The 19639-nt window shown below is 43.4% G+C and overlaps 2 protein-coding genes across 6 annotated transcripts; both read right to left on the reverse strand.

The window, feature by feature from the left end:
• Positions 1 to 1032: 1032 nt before the first annotated feature.
• On the reverse strand, positions 1033 to 6277 carry slc25a17 (solute carrier family 25 member 17). The gene is made up of 9 exons (XM_018738629.2): positions 6105 to 6277; positions 5411 to 5471; positions 5100 to 5166; positions 4628 to 4779; positions 4417 to 4533; positions 4001 to 4149; positions 3763 to 3858; positions 3473 to 3558; positions 1033 to 3381 (listed from the first exon to the last, which is right to left on the reverse strand). The coding sequence occupies exons 1-9, from the start codon at positions 6180 to 6182 to the stop codon at positions 3231 to 3233; spliced, it is 957 nt and encodes a 318-aa protein (XP_018594145.1). The 5' UTR covers positions 6183 to 6277; the 3' UTR covers positions 1033 to 3230.
• Positions 6278 to 7742: 1465 nt separating this feature from the next.
• On the reverse strand, positions 7743 to 18401 carry LOC114909076 (F-box/WD repeat-containing protein 9-like). 5 transcript variants are annotated; one of them, XM_029250374.1, is made up of 9 exons: positions 17558 to 17789; positions 15855 to 15905; positions 15263 to 15410; positions 14789 to 15179; positions 14402 to 14698; positions 10253 to 10401; positions 9617 to 9788; positions 9166 to 9231; positions 7743 to 8964 (listed from the first exon to the last, which is right to left on the reverse strand). In XM_029250374.1, coding segments are annotated over exons 2-9 (1365 nt in total). In that variant the 5' UTR covers positions 15857 to 15905; positions 17558 to 17789; the 3' UTR covers positions 7743 to 8824. The 5 variants fall into 5 exon arrangements, with proteins under 5 accessions (XP_029106207.1, XP_029106205.1, XP_029106204.1 ...); XM_029250372.1 differs by lacking the exon at positions 17558 to 17789 and adding an exon at positions 18045 to 18401 and having other exon boundaries at positions 14402 to 15179; XM_029250371.1 differs by having other exon boundaries at positions 14402 to 15179.
• Between the last annotated feature and the right edge of the window lie 1238 nt (positions 18402 to 19639).

The following is a 19639-nucleotide window of genomic DNA, read 5'->3' on the forward strand; positions in this document are numbered from 1 at the left end:
TTCACGCCGACCATTAACTTCAGTGTTTGCTCACAAAAACACTGGAAAAGAACTAAAAATATATTTCAACAAGAATTAAGAACAGACAAAGAAATGGATTTTGAACAGGCTGTTATTGATCTCAGGTATCTCACTTGGGAAGTTCTGGTTGCAGTTTATTAAAAATAGAGGTCTAACATGGCATACTCTCTTTCAGGACTAATTGCCCACTTTGTTCAGGGTTCGTAAGGTTCATTTTAAGTCTCTTGTTGGGCAGCAGTCTTTGGGAGGCATCCCATGCAGGCATGCAGGGGCAACAATGAGGTACAGGCATACCGACCCATGGAACCGCTGTGGGTGGGGGCCAGCAAGGAGACGATTAAGGTTAGTACTCTACCTGTCCTGCGCAAATACAGCAGGTACCCAGTTTCAGGTGTTCAGACTGTATGTGCTAAATTGTTGCTGCACCTTAGTAATGACTGGTAATTCTAGACAGGTCAGAGACACATACTACATTAACTGTAGTTGTGTATAAATGTTTTACCCTTGAAAGTGGCTTTACACCTATTATTCAAGTTATTAAAAGCACCAGAAACAAAAACATCCATTACAGACAAACACCTACAGAACCACCCTCTGAAAACCATCCCTCCAAAATAACGATATCCTTAAAATGGGGTGAGGTTCAGCATCATGAAATCTTAAAACTTTGGGGCAGCTAAACATATTCCCTATGAATTTAGAATTTTTCACAAAATGCATTTCAAAATCTTTGTTTAGAGCAGTGAACCATTATGAATCTTACTGCAAGTCCTCTCCCAGCTGTAAATACAGTGCCCTCCACTAATATTGGCACCCTTGGTAAATATGAGCAAAGAAGGCTGTGAAAAATTGTCTTTATTGTTTAACGTTTTGATCCTTTGTTAAAAAATTCACAAAAATACTCTGCTCTCATGGATATCAAACAATTGCAAACACAACACCGGTTTATCCAACAAAAAAAAAAAATCTTTGTTAAATATATGTGTGGCACAATTATTGGCACCCTTTCAGTCAATACTTTGTGCTACCTCCCTTTGCCAAGATAACAGCTCTGAGCCTTCTCCTATAATGCCTGATGAGGTTGGAGAATACATGGCAAGGGATCTGAGACCATTCCTCCATACAGAATCTCTCGAGATCCTTCAAATTTTGAGGTCGACGCTGGTGGACTCTCCACTTCAGTTCACCCCACAGGTTATCTATGGAGTTCAGGTCAGGGGACTGGGATTGCTATAGCTGGACCTTGATTTTGTGGTCAGTAAACCATTTTTGTGTTGATTTTGATGTATTTTATTGGATCATTGTCCTGCTGGAAGATTCAACCACAGCCCATTTTAAGCTTTCTGGCAGAGGCAGTCAGGTTTTCATTTAATATCTGTTGATATTTGATAAGAGTCCATGATGCCATGTATCCTAACAAAATGTCCAGGTCCTCTGGGAGAAGAACAGCCCCAAAACATTATAGAGCCACCACCATATTTAACCGTGGGCATGAGGTACTTTTCCATATCACTACCTCTCTGTGTGTGCCAAATGTTTATTGCCAAAAAGCTCTATTTTGGTTTCATCTGACCATAGAACCCGATCCCATTTGAAGTTCCAGTAGTGTCTGGCAAACTCAAGATGCTTGAGTTTGTTTTTGGATGAGAGTAGAGGTTTTTTTCTTGAAACTTTCCAAACAACTTGTGGTGATGTAGGTGATGTCAGATTGTACTTCTGGAGACTTTCTGACCCCAAGATGCAACTAACTTCTGCAATTCTCCAGCTTGGAGATTTTTTGGCCACTGGAACCATCCTCTTCACAGTGCGTTGAGACAATATAGACACACTTGCTTTTCCAGGTTGATTCATAACATTTCCAGTTGACTGGAACTTCTTAATTATTGCCCTGATGGCAGAAATGGGCATTTTCAATGCTTTTGCTATTTTCTTATAGCCACTTCCCATTTTCTGAAGCTCAACAACTTTTTGCCACACATCACAGCTATATTCTTTGATCTTACCCCTTGTGATGAATTACTAAGAGAATCGGGCCTATATCTTACCTCATATTTATACCCCTGTGAAATGAGTCATGGTTGAACAATTTCCTGTTCCTAGTCACCCAGGTGTACTACAAAAATGTAAAATATCAATAGGAATATACTTCAAATATATTTTTCTTATATGAATTCATAGGGGTACCAATAATTGTGCCACATATTTTTAACAAAGATTTTTTTTTGTTGGATAAACCTGTGTTATGTTTGCAACTGTTTGCCATCCATGAGAGTATTTTTGTGAATTTTTTTTTAACAAAAGATCAAAACGTTAAACCATAAAGACAATTTTTCACAGCCTTCTTTGCTCATATTTACCAAGGGTGCCAATATTAGGGGAGGGCACTGTATATGGCCATGCTTTACAGAATTCAAATACTAACCAGTTTCAAGCACTCTTTCATGTGTTTCTGTTTGAATTACTAAATACATTGTCAAATTTTGTTCTTTTGTTCGCTCAATATTTATGACATTGCCTAACTGTTAATGTTTTCATTGTACATTTAAATACAAAAATGTCTCCTCCAAAATTTGCACTATAACAAATACAAATGAAACTCAAAGTTTCCATGACACTCGGTGGATTTTTGTGGCCCGTGGATGGCAGAATTCTGTCAAATGAGACAGTAACCATTATGGAGAGGTTAAAAAAAATAATAATTTACACACAATTTTCTAATAATCACTTGCTGTCATTTCAGCTTTTTCAGGCTGAACTGGGCAGAACTACAACTTACAGTTCACTTACATGAGAAAAATCGTTCACAAAATACCTAGTGGTTTCAACACCAAACTAATTACCCATTAAAAAGTACATGTAAACAACTTAATCCTTTTTAAACCTCAGTTTATCAAGTATTCTGCATAGTAGTAACTTAGCAAAAGAGATCCCTGGATAAATGTGAGTGTTTTGTAACGCAGACAAAGTCTTCCAGGCTATATCAGAAATGATGGGCTGGTTCATGGTATCACCTGGTCAGCCGAAAAAACAAGGTATCGGGGCACATTAAGATTAAAAAAGTAGCATTAAGATCCATGTATGAATTAGTATGAAGCTCATTAAGACGAACGAGCTGATGCAAATCCAGAGCGATACTCCTGGATCAGTACTGGACGGTTTTGCTTGATTTGCTTAGGTAGTCCTGCTGACTGGAGATGCAGTGAAGTCAGTCAGCGGCTACGCATGGGTCCCTTTACTCCCATGACACGGAAGGTGTTGCTGGCTATTTTTTCATAGAGGAGGAACATAAGTGCCGCAGTGAGCACGGTTTGCAGAAGTTTAGCCTCCAGGCCCTTGAAGAGTCCCATGATGCCATGTTTCCTGCAAAAACAAAGGGAAATTGCACAGAAGAACATGAGAAGGCTCAAATGGTCAAGGGAGATGCTTTGAGGTACAGCGAGTTTTTAATCACCTGACTCTGTTTGTCAGCAGGTAGACAATGCTCCTCAAACTGCTCAGTAGCCATGATCTATCTGTCTGCTGTCTGTGCTGACCAAACTGAAAGAGACACATAGCAATGAAACACAAAGGAATGAAAAGGAGAAATGCACACTCCCTTGGTTAAAAACAATTAAAATTTTTCATACGTATAATTATTGTCTTACAGGCTGCAAAGTTATCCATATCCCCTGGAGTAGAAATGATCCTGCTGAAAGTCTACATTATGTATGATGCACCAATATCAGGCGGATATAAACTCACTCTCAGAATGGACTGTACTGTCTGCAGAGGGTAGGTGACAGTGGTGGCTATAGCCTTTGCGATGGCTCCAATCACAAACACTTCTAAGGACGACAACTGCGATGCACAGTTATGACAGAACACAATCAGGCATGTCAGTGAACCTCCGTTTCAATGCACATGTCTTCTTTAACATTCTTTATATACACAGGGGATCACCAAGAGAACTGAGTTTGGTAGTTTATGTTTGAATTCCCACCTCTCTGTGGACCCCTTTCCATAGCTGCCTCTTCAGTCCCTCATAAATCATGAACTGCACCGCTGGGTTCAGCACGAGCAAAAGAGAGGGCACCGTCCCATTCCACAAAGATGACACCCCCTCCTGACGCACAATCTGCTCAAAAGCATCTAAGACGAAAAAGCAGCTGTTAAGCCTTCATCTTAAAATATCAATAGGTAAAAAACCACCTTTTCTTCTGAACTTTTCACCAGCAGTTAATGTTGCTGGTGTCACAGAAAATATGCACCATATTCATGAGATACAAAAAAGAACTGAAGCCTGTGGAACCACACTTTTGCAAAGTGCAATAATTCACTCTTCTTCACAGTATGGATAATGTCACCACCCTGCAAATGCCGAAGACAACGCTGCATGGCAGCAAATGATGCACTCACCTAGGATACCCGTATAGTGTGTGGAGTGGAGGTCTTCATTGCGGAATTTGGCCCCCTGCAACTTAAGCCTGGTGTTGACTACCCAGAGGGGGGTTGTTACCAGGACATTCACCACACCTGAACACAAGAAAATGCCAAATGACATATGCAATGGTCTCTTTTAAGAGGAGAATATAGGGCTGAAGTGAAGAACGGCTGTTGTCAGACATACCTGAGGCAATGCCAAAGACAAGGTCTCTGCCAGGGGTAGACCTCTGACCCCTCAACCAGCTGGCTTTCAGGCTGTGGAAGCAGTAGAAGTAGACAAAGTTGGAGCAGCAGAGGCTGCAAATGACAGGGAACCAACCTCGGTAGGGGGCAAGTCTGTGGAAAGAAAGAAAAAAATAGAAGCATGATACGAAAGGTCTTACATGTATACAAGTCAGTTGCACATAGGTGTCTGTTGTATGAACATCTATTTCTGTACTAAGGTCTCCAACAAGTCTAATCAACCAGTTCTGTTCTAAGGTGTGCTAATCATTAGCCTAATGTGACTGTGTGGAGCCAGCGCCGTATTAAGAGTGGATCGCCACCAAATGTCAAAAAAAGCTCCAAAGTGTGTTGATCAGTAGGTTAATGAGGTGTCTTTTCCGTGAGTTACATCCAACCCCTTTCCCACAATACACCACAGCCACCAGACTCACAGTCCCTCTTCTTTAACAATCTCAGCCAAGACTGCAGGTGTGGATCTAGCGTTCCTGTTCTCATCCACTGCAGTGCAAGAGAAGAAGGATGTTAGAGGTGAAAGGTAAGACAGACCTTCAGCAGCACATGCACAGGCCACGAGGGAACCAACGGTCACATTAGTGTGTCATCTCGAAGAAACTGGGATTTCCGTGTGAGCTGCCAAGGCCTGCCATCCTCTTGAGAACAACACCATTCACACATCGCTACACTGTTCTCTTTTTTACAAGCAAAAATCTCACAAACATGAATGAAGAAGTACTAAAGGTACCCTGGAGACGTAATCTGGCAGTGTCCAAAGGGTAAAACACCGTCATCGCCGTCACACTCCCCTGAAACACAATAACAAAAACAGTACCGTAAGCACAGTACTATTACATTTATTCATTTAGCTGACACTTTTCTCCAAAGACACCTACAGTGTTAATCTACCTGTAATCATTTACCCATTTATACACCTAGGTAATTTTACCGGCACAATTAGGGTAAATACTTTGCTCAAGACAAGGACATTACAGCTAGAGGTGGGGATCGAACCTGTGACCTTTTGGGTCCAAGGCAGCAGTTCTGATCACTACACTACCAGCTCTTTTATTAAACTCAATTAACTACATTCCGTCTGATTTCACATCATTACCAGCATAATGTAAACTTGAGAATCATGTCAACGTGACTTTGCTGAGGAAAAAATTAAAAATATTGCTTGCCAGCTGTACTACACAGTTGTTTAGCATGACACATGCTTCTGTTCTAGCGAAAAGAAACTGTCAGCGGGTCCAATAATATTAAAAATATTCCTCAAATTCCAAATTTCTGAAATACTAGACTAGGTAGACGTAGTAATAAAGCGATTTTACGAACTGCCGATACTATATAACTCAGTTATGTACTAGTACTTGCAAACAAATTAACCAGCAGAAATCATGACATGATTACTTTACTACTACTGCTATAATTAAACGTACCACTGCTCCAGCTACAGCGTGTACAAGACTTTCATACGAGAACACGTCAACGAGTCTGAAATCCCCGCCGCTCTCCATTTTTCAACAAACAGAAACAACGAGTTCGCGAGCAACCAGTTCCACTTTCTTCTCGTGTCTCGAGCACGGAGCGCTCCGGCGTTCGCGCGACAGTCTTCGACGTCACTTCCGCCGGGCCGTTCCGCGTGCCGAACGGTGGGGAACAAGCATAATGAACCCGAGTCGCACGGTTGCGTTGCACACTTCCTTCGGTTCCTTCGCCGAAAGAGCTCTGCCAACCAAAGATATTTTACGGGATTTTGTCTGTCAGCTAATTCTAATGGGGCCGCGAACCGGTTGTGCTGGTGCCGCACAACTCCTGGCCTGTGGGTCTCAGTCCAGCTCAGTCAGTGTTTGCAATAATTTGCATCTCCTCCCTACAGGTGCCCTGGTTTCCTCCCACAGCCCATCACTGGTGTTTCAGGTGCACAGGTGTCTCTAACTGATGGACTGGCATGCCATATGTATGCTTTAAGCAAGCGGTTATTAATAATGGGAGAAAAAACATACTGTAAACACTGGCCAGCCCTTGGTTTCTTACCTTTTTTTTAAACCTGAACTCTTAATTATTCAAACTTGATTGTGATTTGGACTCAACATGTCAGTTCATACCACCTTACATAATTCAAATGACAACTTCATTAGCATGGAACTCACTACCATTTCTCAGCCTACTAAAACCACAGTACATTTTGAAGTCACACATGCAGTGAACTAACTTTACTTGCGGAAATGTAGTTGCATTTTACTCTGTCTAATGGACCGACATCCCGTCCAGGGTGGAAAGACATCATAAATGGATTTGTAGGAAGCCTATCGGTATTTCCATATTGAAATTTGCATTTATCTGTCCAGATGTCAGAGCAGAGCCTGCAAAATTATCAGGGACTCCACTCACCCTGCACACCACCTCTTTAAACTGCTCCCCTCTGGTTGGCGAAACCGGACAATTGGCACACACCAGGAGGATGAAAAACAGCTTCTGCCCCAGAGTTGTGAAACAGCTGAACACTGCCTGATTTTTACCCCCACCAACTACACACATAGTTTAATGTCTGTCTTTTATTTCTAAGTCTTTTATTACTGGTCTACTGTATCATGTTGTTTAAATTGTGTAATTTTCTATTTTTTTTTACTTAAGTGTTTGTTTTTTAGGGGGGGCACGGTGGCGCAGTGGGTTGGACCAGGTCCTGCTCTTCAGTGGGTCTGGGGTTCGAGTCCCGCTTGGGGTGCCTTGCGATGGACTGGTGTCCCGTCCTGGGTGTGTCCCCTCCCCCTCCGGCCTTACGCCCTGTGTTGCCGGGTAGGCTCCGGTTCCCCACAACCCCATATGGGACAAGCGGTTCAGAAAGTGTGTGTGTGTGTTTTGGGGGGGGGGGGTGCGTTGGCGCAGTGGGCTTGCTCGGGTCCCGCTCTCTCTCAGGGAATACCACTAGAATTTTGTTGTATTGCACAGCAGTAAAATGAAAAAGTCTTCCATTCAGTTCAATTCAATTAATTATAAATGCCAATAATATTGTATGTATTTAAAAAAAAAAAACATTCAGGCTTGATCTGTGAAATTAAAGGTTTATTAGCTTTGCCAGGTTACTTGAATATCATGTACTGGACTCCATAAACCATGAACCCCATAAATTCTGGAAGACAGTGAGGTTTACTTCATTCACAAAGGAATTAAAATGTACACCCCACGAGAACTGGCTGTCTGACACTGTCATCTTGAAATGGCCAATAAGAGCTTTAGCCTGTTGGAACAATAACATCACACAGCTTAGAAGAAGCAATGCTATTTTAAAATGTCACCCAGAATCAAGCAACCTTCACACCCAGATCTGTACACATTCGCACAAGTAGCGAATTGGATGAGAAGACATTTTTTAAAAGTTGGACCGAAACCCAGTCATATACCTTTTCCAACTCTTTATCTGAGGGCTTTTGTACGCATTCCCCAAGTCCTGAGCCCTTAAGCTGGACTAAAAGAGAATACATTGTGCCATTTACACACTTCACTAAATGGACACAGTTCTAACTGTGTTTCAGACAACCCGAATGTCTAATAGGAGAGGGTTTATGCATTTGTTATTTTCTCCATTTCTCTGTAGCCACCGGAATATGGAGGGGTACATGGTGACGGGAAAGGTTGCCCTCAATCCAGGTCCATGCTCTTCGGAGTTGAGGTAGTCTTCAGAATTGTTTTCAGGCTTTTGACAACAAATGAGACATTTTTCCTTCCAAGACCAACCTTCATGGTACGTGGTACAACCTCCATGAAAGCATCAGATACAGCTGGGAGTCTATTTTATTTACAACCCCTTGCTAAGAGTTCCCCTTCTTCAGCATGGCAGACAGATAAACTCATTTCCAAACACAATAATAAATTCATTGAATAAAGTAAATTAAACTTACGATGTACACCGAACAAGTTAAAAACCTACTTTTAAAGATGATCGCAGGTAAACACGGATTTATACATTTTCACAAAGCAAGGGGTTGCAATGCACTTTCCTGTCATGGTTACAGATAGCGCAAGTGAAATATTCAAAGTGCAATACTGTAACAAACTAAAGAGAACTCCTTCTCCAAAAACATTGCTCTGTTGGCTCAGAACAGAACTCATCTGAAGCGCTGCGGAAAGGGTCCTGGCCCTACCAAATTAGCAATCCTCAATAGTGAGAAGACCAAGTGCTGAACAGTGGCCCCAGCACTGCCATGCTTTTCGGAGGCCACCTCACTGGCGCACTCTCCACACATCCACGCAGATGTTCCCAGAGCCGACAGCGAGCACCCCAGCCTCCACGCTGAGCTGGGGGTGGAAACATGGGGGTCTTAAGAAGAGCTGCAGATGAGTTAAGTGTCTCAATAATACTAGCAGTACTAGTATCACTAACCAAGTAATAATACCAAGCTTTTTGTACAGTGCATTCACAAACCGGATGCTTATTTTGAGAAGATGCTTTTACACAGCGTGAAGATACATCTACTGCCCCCCTTTGCCAAGCCTTACCCCATGAACCCCAGACTGATGATGGATTGTGAATAATGTCTTCGGGGAGCCACAAGGAAGGTGCACCTGCAAAAAGAAAACAAAATATGAGAGAATCTATGAAAGACTAACTGTGTTCCTACTACCAAGGACTGAGAGCGAGGTAGAGTCCACAAGAAAACAGAACTGAGAATCATGCCACTGGGGTAGTCAACAATGTGCTAGTTAAGCAGTTCAACCGCATATTCCTGGTACACTTAAGCCTTCACCTGAATTACTATGGTAAATGATAAGCTCTCTTTACTATAAATGCGTGTGCACATGAAAGTCAGTTTGAGAAACATAGACATTTCATTTGTTCTTCTGTGCTTGAAATCGCAACAAAGTTGGAAATTTCAGGTGGCAGTAAAGAAGATATTTTTCAAGATATTCTCAAGGAGGTGGATGCCTGCACCAGGTAAGCAACAAGTACCTTGATGGTGCGGTCTGAAGAACAGGTATAGAGGGTTCCAAGGGAGCGGTGTATCCCGGTGACCAGGGCACAGTGCACCTCGTCGAAACGTGAGACATGCCTGAAGAAGCCATCCTGCAGCGAGAATGTGTGGAGCCTGCCATGGTTGTCCCCAGCCCACACCTCTCCTCCACTGTATGACATGGATGCAATAAATGAGTCTGTCTGGGGGAAAAAAACTAGAGACACTCAGGGGGGGACAGCAATCAAGCTCTAAAACTTTGTTTTATATTAAGCAGGCAGACTCCTAACCACCTTTAAATCCAAAGTTTTCAGGTTCTGCTGTCCATGTGTATGAATGTGTGCTTTATGGAAAGATTTTGATAAAAACATTCACACAAATACAGTAAAACCCCCCAAAAATTGTGATAAAATCCCTACAACTCAACTTTCATCTCCTCTTAAAATTAACCTTAATTTAAAATGTGGTTTACACTTCTTCCATTCGGTTTCAAGTTGAAATGAGCTGAAGTTGGGAGTCACTTATTGCACATTCAAGTGGGAATCATTGCAAGAATAACGACAATAAATACATGATATGTGCTTGTATGTGTGTGTCTGTCCATGTGCGAGATCCCCAGGTCCACAGGAACGCACCCGCAATTTCTGGAGAAGTTTCCCTGCCCTGCGGTCAAAAACAGCCAGTGTGTTGTCCTTGCTCCCAGACAGGATGTACTTCTCGTCAGCAGACAGGCACAGCACAGCGTTTCCGTGGAGACGCAGGCTCTTTACCAGAGGGTCGGATGCTGCATGACGGCAACAGGACAGTGATCACTGCCCACCAGTGTTAGTGCCACAACACACACACACACACACACACACACACACACACACACATTTTCAGAACCGCTTGTCCCATACGGGGTCACGGGGAACCGGAGCCTACCCGGTAACACAGGGCGTAAGGCCGGAGGGGGAGGGAACACACCCAGGACGGGACGCCAGTCCGTCGCAAGGCACCCCAAGCGGGACTCGAACCCCAGACCCACCGGAAAGTAGGACCGTGGTCCAACCCACTGCACCACCGCACCCCCTTTAAGTGAATGATCAGACAAAATGTAACCTCAGACTTATGACTGCTAAATCTGGCTACATGTAGTCAGTTCTGAGGTTAACACCACGGTGGATGAAGCTGAGAGAAGCGAATAAAATGCTAACGTTGCAAGCATGAGATGTAATAAGCATAAAACCCAAGAAACAAACAAGTATGACAGGTACTGCATGCTTTTGTAGGTCACAGCTGTTACCTTACATAGTGACATATGCAATTTTCCAAACCGCTTTTATAAATATCATATTATACTTGTGCACAAAAAGGGCTCATGATAGACTGTGACATAATTTGCATTGGTTATGACACTTTCTTGAGTAAAAGTTATATATAATGACCAGGTCAACCAAGACAGAGGGTAGTGTAGTGGTTAGAGCTGATGATCTGCAATGAGAAGGACCCTAAATTGATACAATAAAAATAAGCGAGCCGAGATGTGCGTCGCTTTGGAGAAAAGCGTCTGCTAAGCGAATAAATGTAAATGTAAATGTAATCCAGCTGTATAAACTAGGAAATCATGGTAGGTATCTTAGTATACAAACCTAGTGTTGTAAATTGCTTTGAGGAAAAGCATTAAATGATAATCACAGGTTATGTTCTACAGGTGACAGGTACAGCTACGTTTCATCTTTATGCGTGTGTGTTTCTTCACATATATATATCTCACACGGCTGTTTCGCTGCATTTTTATAAATAACTTGATCCTGGTTTACAACTCATTTTACAAATGGTTGTACTTAAAGTATGCAATGATATTGCATACTGTCTTCTTAGGTTCTTTATCTGTTGTATTTGTTTTTCTTGCCCTGTGCCTGTGTTAAAGTGCTCTGTGTCACTACGTGAGAAGAGTGCTCTATAAAATAAATTGAATTGAATTGAATTGAATATTGTACCGAGTCATAAATATCATGGAAAATTTCACGTCTAAGCATGTGAGCAAACTCAGAAATAATCCAAAACTCTGTAATATAGGTTTATGGACCTCATTCATTTTGTAACCTCAGATATGTCAGGGAATATAGCACATACACAAGATTATGCTCAATAGCAGACTGCTGAAATATTATTCCAACAAGAGAGCTCCAATACTTAACTGGAAGCAGTTGGGAACTGTGAAAAAAGGTGAATTAGGATGCAATAATTTCATGCAAAGACTGTACATAATATTATATCTCTTTCCCCAATCAATGCAATGGGTAAAATTAAAGAAATTTTTTAAAAATGCACAAAATTTTTTTACAATATTTCAGAAACCTATATTACATATTGCTGCAAATCTGCATGTGCATCAACAAGTTTAAAACAATAAAGTCTAACTGCTGAACAAATTACATTTTAATGTGTACTGTAAATGATAAAATACAAATAAAGATGTTTCTTCTTGCTAAATGATGCTGAATATAGGAGCAAGTGCCCCAGGATATTTCACACAATGTGTTTTGTAAAGACTGCAAAAGTGGCATAGTTTTGCAATAAACAATAATAACACAACAATAAAGCCTATATATAATACAAATTACCTTGCCAAATGAAACACTCCATAAGTACTTGGATGTTCCACAAGAATACACCACCACCTTCGAAACAGAACGCAACACTGCTGGTATATTTCTGCAAATTTACCTAAGTGATAACAGTCTAGCGCACTGGATTATACAGTAAAGTTTCCCTCATTTCAGAGCTATCACTGGAAAAAAAAAAAAAAAAAAAAAAAAAAAAAATTTTCCTGGCCCCGATTAATATTTCACCATACAGTTTCATGAGAACCACTGAACCAAAAAGCAGTATTTTTTAGGAATGCAGCACAAAGAAGGGCGATGTGCTTCATCACTTTACTCACTAATTAAGAAGGTCAGGGAGAACAAAAAACCTCTACACTCACTGATTACTTTATTAGGAACACACACACACACACACACACACACACACACACACACACACACACACACACACACACAGACTGAAACTGCTTTGTCCCAAGCAGGGTCACGGTAAGCCAGAGCCTAACCCGGCAACACAGGGCACAAGGCTGGAGGAGGAGGGGACACACCCAGGACAGGATGCCAGTCCATCGCAAGGCACCTCAAGCTGGACTCGAACCTCGGACCCACCAGAGAGCAGGCACAGGCCAAACCTGCTGCACCACCACACCCCCTTGTATGCAATTATCTAATCAGCCAAACATGTGGCAGCAGCACAACGCATAAACTCATACAGATACAGGCCAGGAGCTTCAGTTCATGCTTACAACAAACACCAGAATGGGGAGGGGGGGAATGCGATCTCAGTGATTTTGACCGTGGCATCATTATTGGTGCTAGATGGGCTGGTTTCAGTATTTCTGTAACTACTGATCTCCTGTGATTTTTACACACACCAGCCTCTAGAATTAACTCAGAATGGTGCAAAAAACAAAACACACCCAGCGAGTGGCAGTTCTGCAGATGGAAATGCCTTGTTGATACAAGAGGTTAGAGGAGAGTGGCCAGACTGGTTTGAGCTAACAGAAAGGCTATGGTCACTCAGAAAACAAACAAACAAACAAACAAACACACTTGTCCCAAGTGGGGTCACAGCAACACAGGGTACAAGGATGGAGGGGGAAAGGACACACTCAGGACAGGAAACCAGTCTGTCATTAGGCACCCCAAACAGGACTTGAACTCCAGACCCACCAGACAGCAGACACAGGCCAAACCTGCTGCACCACCACACCCCTCTCTGCTTAGAAAACCACTCTTTACAACTGTAGTAAGCAGAAAAGCATCTCAGAATGCACAACACGTCGAACCTTGAGGCAAATGGGCTACAACAGCAGAAGACCACGCTGGGTTCTATTCCTGTCAGCCCAGAACAGAAAGCTGAAATTGAAGTGGGCACAGACTCATCAAAACTGGACAGTTGAAGACTGGAAAAATGTAGCTTGAGCTGATGAATCTCGATTTATGCTGAGACACACAGATGGTAGTGTCAAAATCTTGAATAAACAACAGAATCCATGGATCCAACTTGCCTCGTGTCAACAGTCCAGGCTGGTGGGGGTGTAATAAGTGGGGAATGTTTTCTTGGCACGCTTTGGGCCCGTTAATACCAATCAATCATTGCTTGAATGCCACAGACTACCTGAGTATTATTGTTGACCATGTGCATCCCTTTATGGCCACAGTTTACCCATCTTTTAGTGGCTGCTTCCAGCATAATAATGCACCATGTCACAAAGCAGAATTCGTCTCAAACTGGTTTCATGAACATGACAATGAGTTCAGTGTTCTTCGGTGCCCTTCCCAGTCACCGGATCTGAATCCAATAGAACATTTTGGGATGTGGTAGAATGGGAGATTTGGAGCATGAATGTGCAGCTGACAAATCTGCAGAAACTGGATAATGCAATCATGTCAGCATGGACCAAAATATCAAAGGAATGTTTCCATCATTTTGTGGAATCCATGCCACAAAGAATTCAGGCTGTTTTGAGAGCAAAGGGAGGCCCAACCCAGTATTAGTATGGTGTTCTCAATAAAGTGCTCAGTGAGTATAACCCAACACAAAGTTTCAGACTGCTGCACAACAGAGAAATCAGAGAAGAGTTGCATACTATCAGAAAAATTAAGGCTCTGGGAACAACAGAAATACTGTCTTGAACTGGAATGAGGTAAATGTATGTGTATGCTGTTACCAGTGACGTGGCAACTGACCTCTGGTGTCATAAATGCTGACATTCTTGTCGTAGGAACCGGCCAGCAGCACGTGATCCTGGCAGGAAAGGCAAAGCACGGCAGCACGGCCCTGGATCAGTCCTCGCTCGGCTCCCCCGGCTGCCAAGTCCCACAGGCGTACCGTGCTGTCGAAGGAGCCGGAGCACAGCAGCGGGCCATGTGCTGCCAGGCACCACACCCAGCCCCGGTGTGTGCTGAAGAGACCCGGATCACCCAGGGTGCGCAGCAGCACCCTTTTCCGCACATCCCACAGGTTTACATTTCCATCCCGGGATCCTGAAACACATACAGCCCCCTCTCCACCCACCAGTAGCACACAATCTAAAGCAGCGATGTGCGCTGAGGGCAAACTGAAGTACTCCAAACCTGAGGGGCGGCTGAGGCTGTGGGATGGGTTTCGATCACTGTCCAGCTCCTCCAAGAATCTTTCAATCCTCTCATCTTCATCATCTAGCCTTGCTTCTGCATCTTCCACTCCATCTTCAATACCTGGCCCCTCCTCTCTCTCCTTTCTTTCCTCCCCTCTGGCCCCATCTCTGTCTTCCTCTTGGGCATCCCTCTCTCCCTCAGCCCCCTGTATTCCCTCCTCTGATTTGGTCCAGCTGCGGGTGAGCTGCTCCATCTCAAGGCATGCAGTGGGCCAATCAAACCCCTCTGACGGACCCAAGGGGAAGGACCGATTTGGACCGATCAGCCTCCGAGCTCGTATCTGCCAGGCGGTGCTGTCCTCACTCAGACTCTGAAATAAGCGACATACCTGCATGGAAGGACGGGCACAACACACAATGTTAACATGGAATTTTTATATATATCACAGATAGCCTATGTCCTGATGCTAACCTTGGGCAAGACTTGGATGACACACTGAGCCGGAAGATGGGAGACAATACGAGCCAATATCTCCCATGGCAAAAACAGCAGAGCTGCCCCTTCGTTACACGGTGATGGGCTTGAACCTGGAGATGTGAGTGACGGTGACACAGGCAGCCTATAGAGACAAGAGAAATTACATATGTTACATGTACCGAAAAACAGCCATTAACAGAGGAAAAAGGTGACACAAAAAAGGAAGCTATTTACACATATCGACTACAGACATCACTCATACGTTATAGTCTACTCTCCATGTACTAATATTTTCCTGCAGATTTTGTTCAGCAATTGTCCAGCACTCAACAATAAATACAAAATGCTGTTGCCACTGCCTCCCAGGACTGCTTCTGTAGCACTGTGATGCTGAACTGAACAAGTGGTTTCTGAAAATACATGGAGCATAGACATTGCCAACGATGATCCTGCAGATAGGAGTGTGTTAAGTGAATATTTCTCAAATGTTGGACAGAGAAGTGGATGCAGGACAGGGAGGCTGATCGGCGTTTACCCCGTGCAACAGTCTTGCTGCAGGCCATATATGTTTCCCCTTTGAACTCACATGCTTCTGCCTTGGGATCCTCTTCTCTCTGTATCTCTGGAAATCCAGCCACTATGAAAGAACAGGCAGCAAAACCTAAATACTCAGAACCGCACGTGCTGCAAAAATGGGCAAGACGGGGAATTTTCCTCAGTAAGTTGTCAAGAGGCCAGCGAAGGGAAGAAAATGAGGAGCTGGAGGAAGAGCGGCGCTCGACAGGTTGGAGGGCAACTTGTGTGTCCATCAAAGGTTACACACATGCAAGATGCTTCTCACCTAAATTGATTTAGAAATTAAGAGAATGCATCATTTCTTTTACATACTAGTACTGCAGGCCCCCAGCACTACACCTGGAGTTCGAATGATGGGAGGAAACCTTGTTTTACTGTGTTTATCCGCAAACACAGCACAACGGCAGGAGTGGGATGCTTTAATGTCAACAAATCGCTCGGTAAAATTATTCCACAATTCTAACTGACATTTAGGGCACAGCTGGTAGCATAATGGTTAGAGCCACTACCTTTAGACCCAAAGGTTGCAGGTTTGTGCCTCACCCCAGCTGTAGTACCCTTGAGCAAGGTACTTATCCTGAATTGCTTCAGTAAAACTACCCAGCTGTAAATAATTATAACCTATATTGTAAGTTGCTTTGGAGAAAAGTGTCAGCTCAATGAATAAATCTCACTGACATTTGAAATCATGATATGCACAAAGCCAGAAATTCTGATTTGGTACCGTTTACACAGGTATATTGGCATTACTGGATTTTATATAATTGCGTTTCATCTCATGAAAAACTAAATTTGCTACTTTGTGCGGCGCGTCACGTTTATTTTGCGGATGTACAACATGTTTATGAGTCAATGCTTATTGTGCTGAGGCACAGACGACATTCCTAAGGAAAAAGGGGGAAATAAATTCTGGGGAAAAATATTGTAATAACCCGAATGAGTAGAGAACCACACTAGACTATGGGAAATTCCAAAAGTACTGGGGTTTATTAAGGTTCTAATGAAGAGGACGGGCAGCTGTCTCGTCCGCAACCAGCCACTTAATTGAATAACACTTCTTAGAACAAGCTTAACAGTCCAAGCGCGCGCTTCCAGCTTCCACACAGCTCCTCTCTCGCTCTCACACATGCGCATTCCCACACCTCTTACGTCACACGCATTCTCTCAACCACGCCCTAAGATAAAGAACACACACAGAGGCGCGGCTTGTCCCGGTCGGGGCGGGCCGGGGCCTGGCGACACACCCAAGGCGGGACGCCAGTCCATCGTAGGGCACCCCAAAAGCAGGACTCGAACCCCCGACCCGCCAAGCCCGCTGCGCCACCGTCCACCCCACATAAAGAACAGTGACTAACAGGAAATAACAGAATAAAACAAAAACGTAACAACAACTTATTTACAAATTAAATAACAAACAATACTGCAAGGTTATTACAGCAAGTTTTCTGAACGCCGTGGATAATACTCGGACAAAGAACCTATAGGACAGGATACGAGAGAGGATAATACTTTATTCATCGCTGCAGGGAAATTCACAATGAAACTGACATGCGCTCATACAATCTGTATACGGTGATTAAAAAATGTCAAAAATATGTGTAATAAGTCGGTGAGCCAAGTGAAGTGGAGCTGCCCAGCCAAGTTTGACGCAAAGCGCACTGGATAGAAGACGAAGTTCCGCTCCAGATGAGCTCTGGAGATGTTTAAACGTACCTCTGAAGGTCTCCACACAGGTTCTGGGGGTCCAACTGGGGAAGGAACTGTCAGTCCTCCGAAACTGATCATTCGTAGTGTCCAAACAGCTTCTGAGTCTGAATAGCACTTTTATCGCCTTTTTGAGTTATTTTCGAGGTAACCATGGTAAGGGAGCGCAATCGCAACTTGGGACACGAACGGCCGAATTTGCGAAGCTGTGGTCCCCCCAAACTTGATATTTTCTACGTTCGATACACACACACACACAGTTTCAGAACCGCTTGTCCCTTACGGGGTCACGGGGAACCAGAGCCCACCCGGGAACACAGGGGCGTAAGGCCGGAGGGGGAGGGGACACACCCAGGACGGGACGCCAGTCCGTCGCAAGGCACCCCAAGCAGGACTTGAACCCCAGACCCACCGGACAGCAGGACTGCGGTCCAACCCACTGCGCCACCGCACCCCCGACGTTCGATACATTTCTTCTCAATTCTGAGCGCGTTACCTGCAAATGAGCGAACGCGACCTGCATGGCCTTCCTCAGCCGCTAGGTGTCAGTAAATCGCACCGAAACAGGAAAGGGTGTCGGACCGCCTTAATTCAATTGGCTGTCGAAGTGGTGTTCGCGATTAATATGAGAGGCGTCGGGTTACCATGGAGATCAAACTTGGGATAATAAATGCTGGAAGTACAAAGAGGATGGAGACTCCGGTGCAGTGAACAGGAATCTGGAGCGAAGGAGTTCACTGCTACATTCAGGGCGACACTGTGTATCTTGTTATTCTGGACGTTATATAAATCTGCAGAGTTTTCAGAGTTAAAAAAATACCTATCCGAATCCTCCTCGCCCTCTCATCGTTTCCTCTCACCCCAAGAATACGAAACAAAAAACAGTTCTCACGTGTCTGAATCTACATCAGTGTACATGCTGAAATCACAAAGAATTGTAAATTGTAAGTAAGCTGGACTATAGCAATACCTTATTGTCCGGTTGTCCGTATCAGACAGTGTCCAGGCTACAGATGGTACAAAATGCTGCCGCGAGAACTGTTACAAGTAGGAAGTACAACCATAAAACACACACACACACACACACACACACACACACACACACACACACACACACACACACACACACACACACACACCCCAGTACTGAAATCCCTGCATTGGCTTCTGGTCACACTTAGTTAATTTTAAAATCTTTCTTCTGACCTGCAAAGCAGTAAATGACATTACTCCATCCTGCCTTTGTAAGATTATTGATTCTTATATTCCATTTTGTTCATTGGATGTGACTTACCTTAAAGTATTGGTGATCAATAAGATTTCAGTGAGAGGTCACGCCTTCTTCAGCTATAGACCACCTAAACTGTGGAATAGTCTACTTCTTATTGTCAGAAATGCCCCGACTGTCCAAGCCTTTAAATCCAGGTTTAAGACTTACATGTTCACTCAGGCATATGAATAACCAGTCTAATTCCATGGCCAGTAGGCGTACTCATAGCTCTATAAAAGCGTTGTATTATGATAGTCTGTAGTCAACTATTTATGTCTTATGCCTTTGTTCAGAGCTGTGTCACTGTGTGAGATGAGCACTCTATAAAAATTAATTGAATTTAATTGTTATGGGGGACTGGGTGATGTCAAAGCCTGGAAAAATAATTGCTAATATCTCAAAAACAACAATGGGACAAATTCTGATTTTCATGGCACAAACATTGCATTAACAAATCATGTTTTTTTTCATGTGTGCTGTTTGTAGGGGGGGAGCTTTACAAAGCGTTTCTGCTTCACTGCTTTTTTTATTCTAAGCCCAGCAAGTTGTCAGGGCGAAGGGAATCAGAACTGTAGGCAGAGACTCGAAGTCCTAAATTGGAGTCCCTGGTCTTCCTGTGTCTCTTGCTCCAGGTGATGTGGCTTAAAAATCCACTCATTGTGGGCAGAAGGAACTTTAATAGGGGAGTCATGGTAACTGTGTTTGTTGCTTATAACCAAAGGAGCTTACCAGATGCATGTTCTAGGTATGCCTTGTGTGATGTGTGCATGTGTGTGACAATTGCTCATGTGTGCTTAGTACATTAGCTACTTCATTCTGTT

This window comes from Scleropages formosus, chromosome 3 (assembly GCF_900964775.1).
Source record: "Scleropages formosus chromosome 3, fSclFor1.1, whole genome shotgun sequence".
NCBI lineage: Eukaryota > Metazoa > Chordata > Actinopteri > Osteoglossiformes > Osteoglossidae > Scleropages > Scleropages formosus.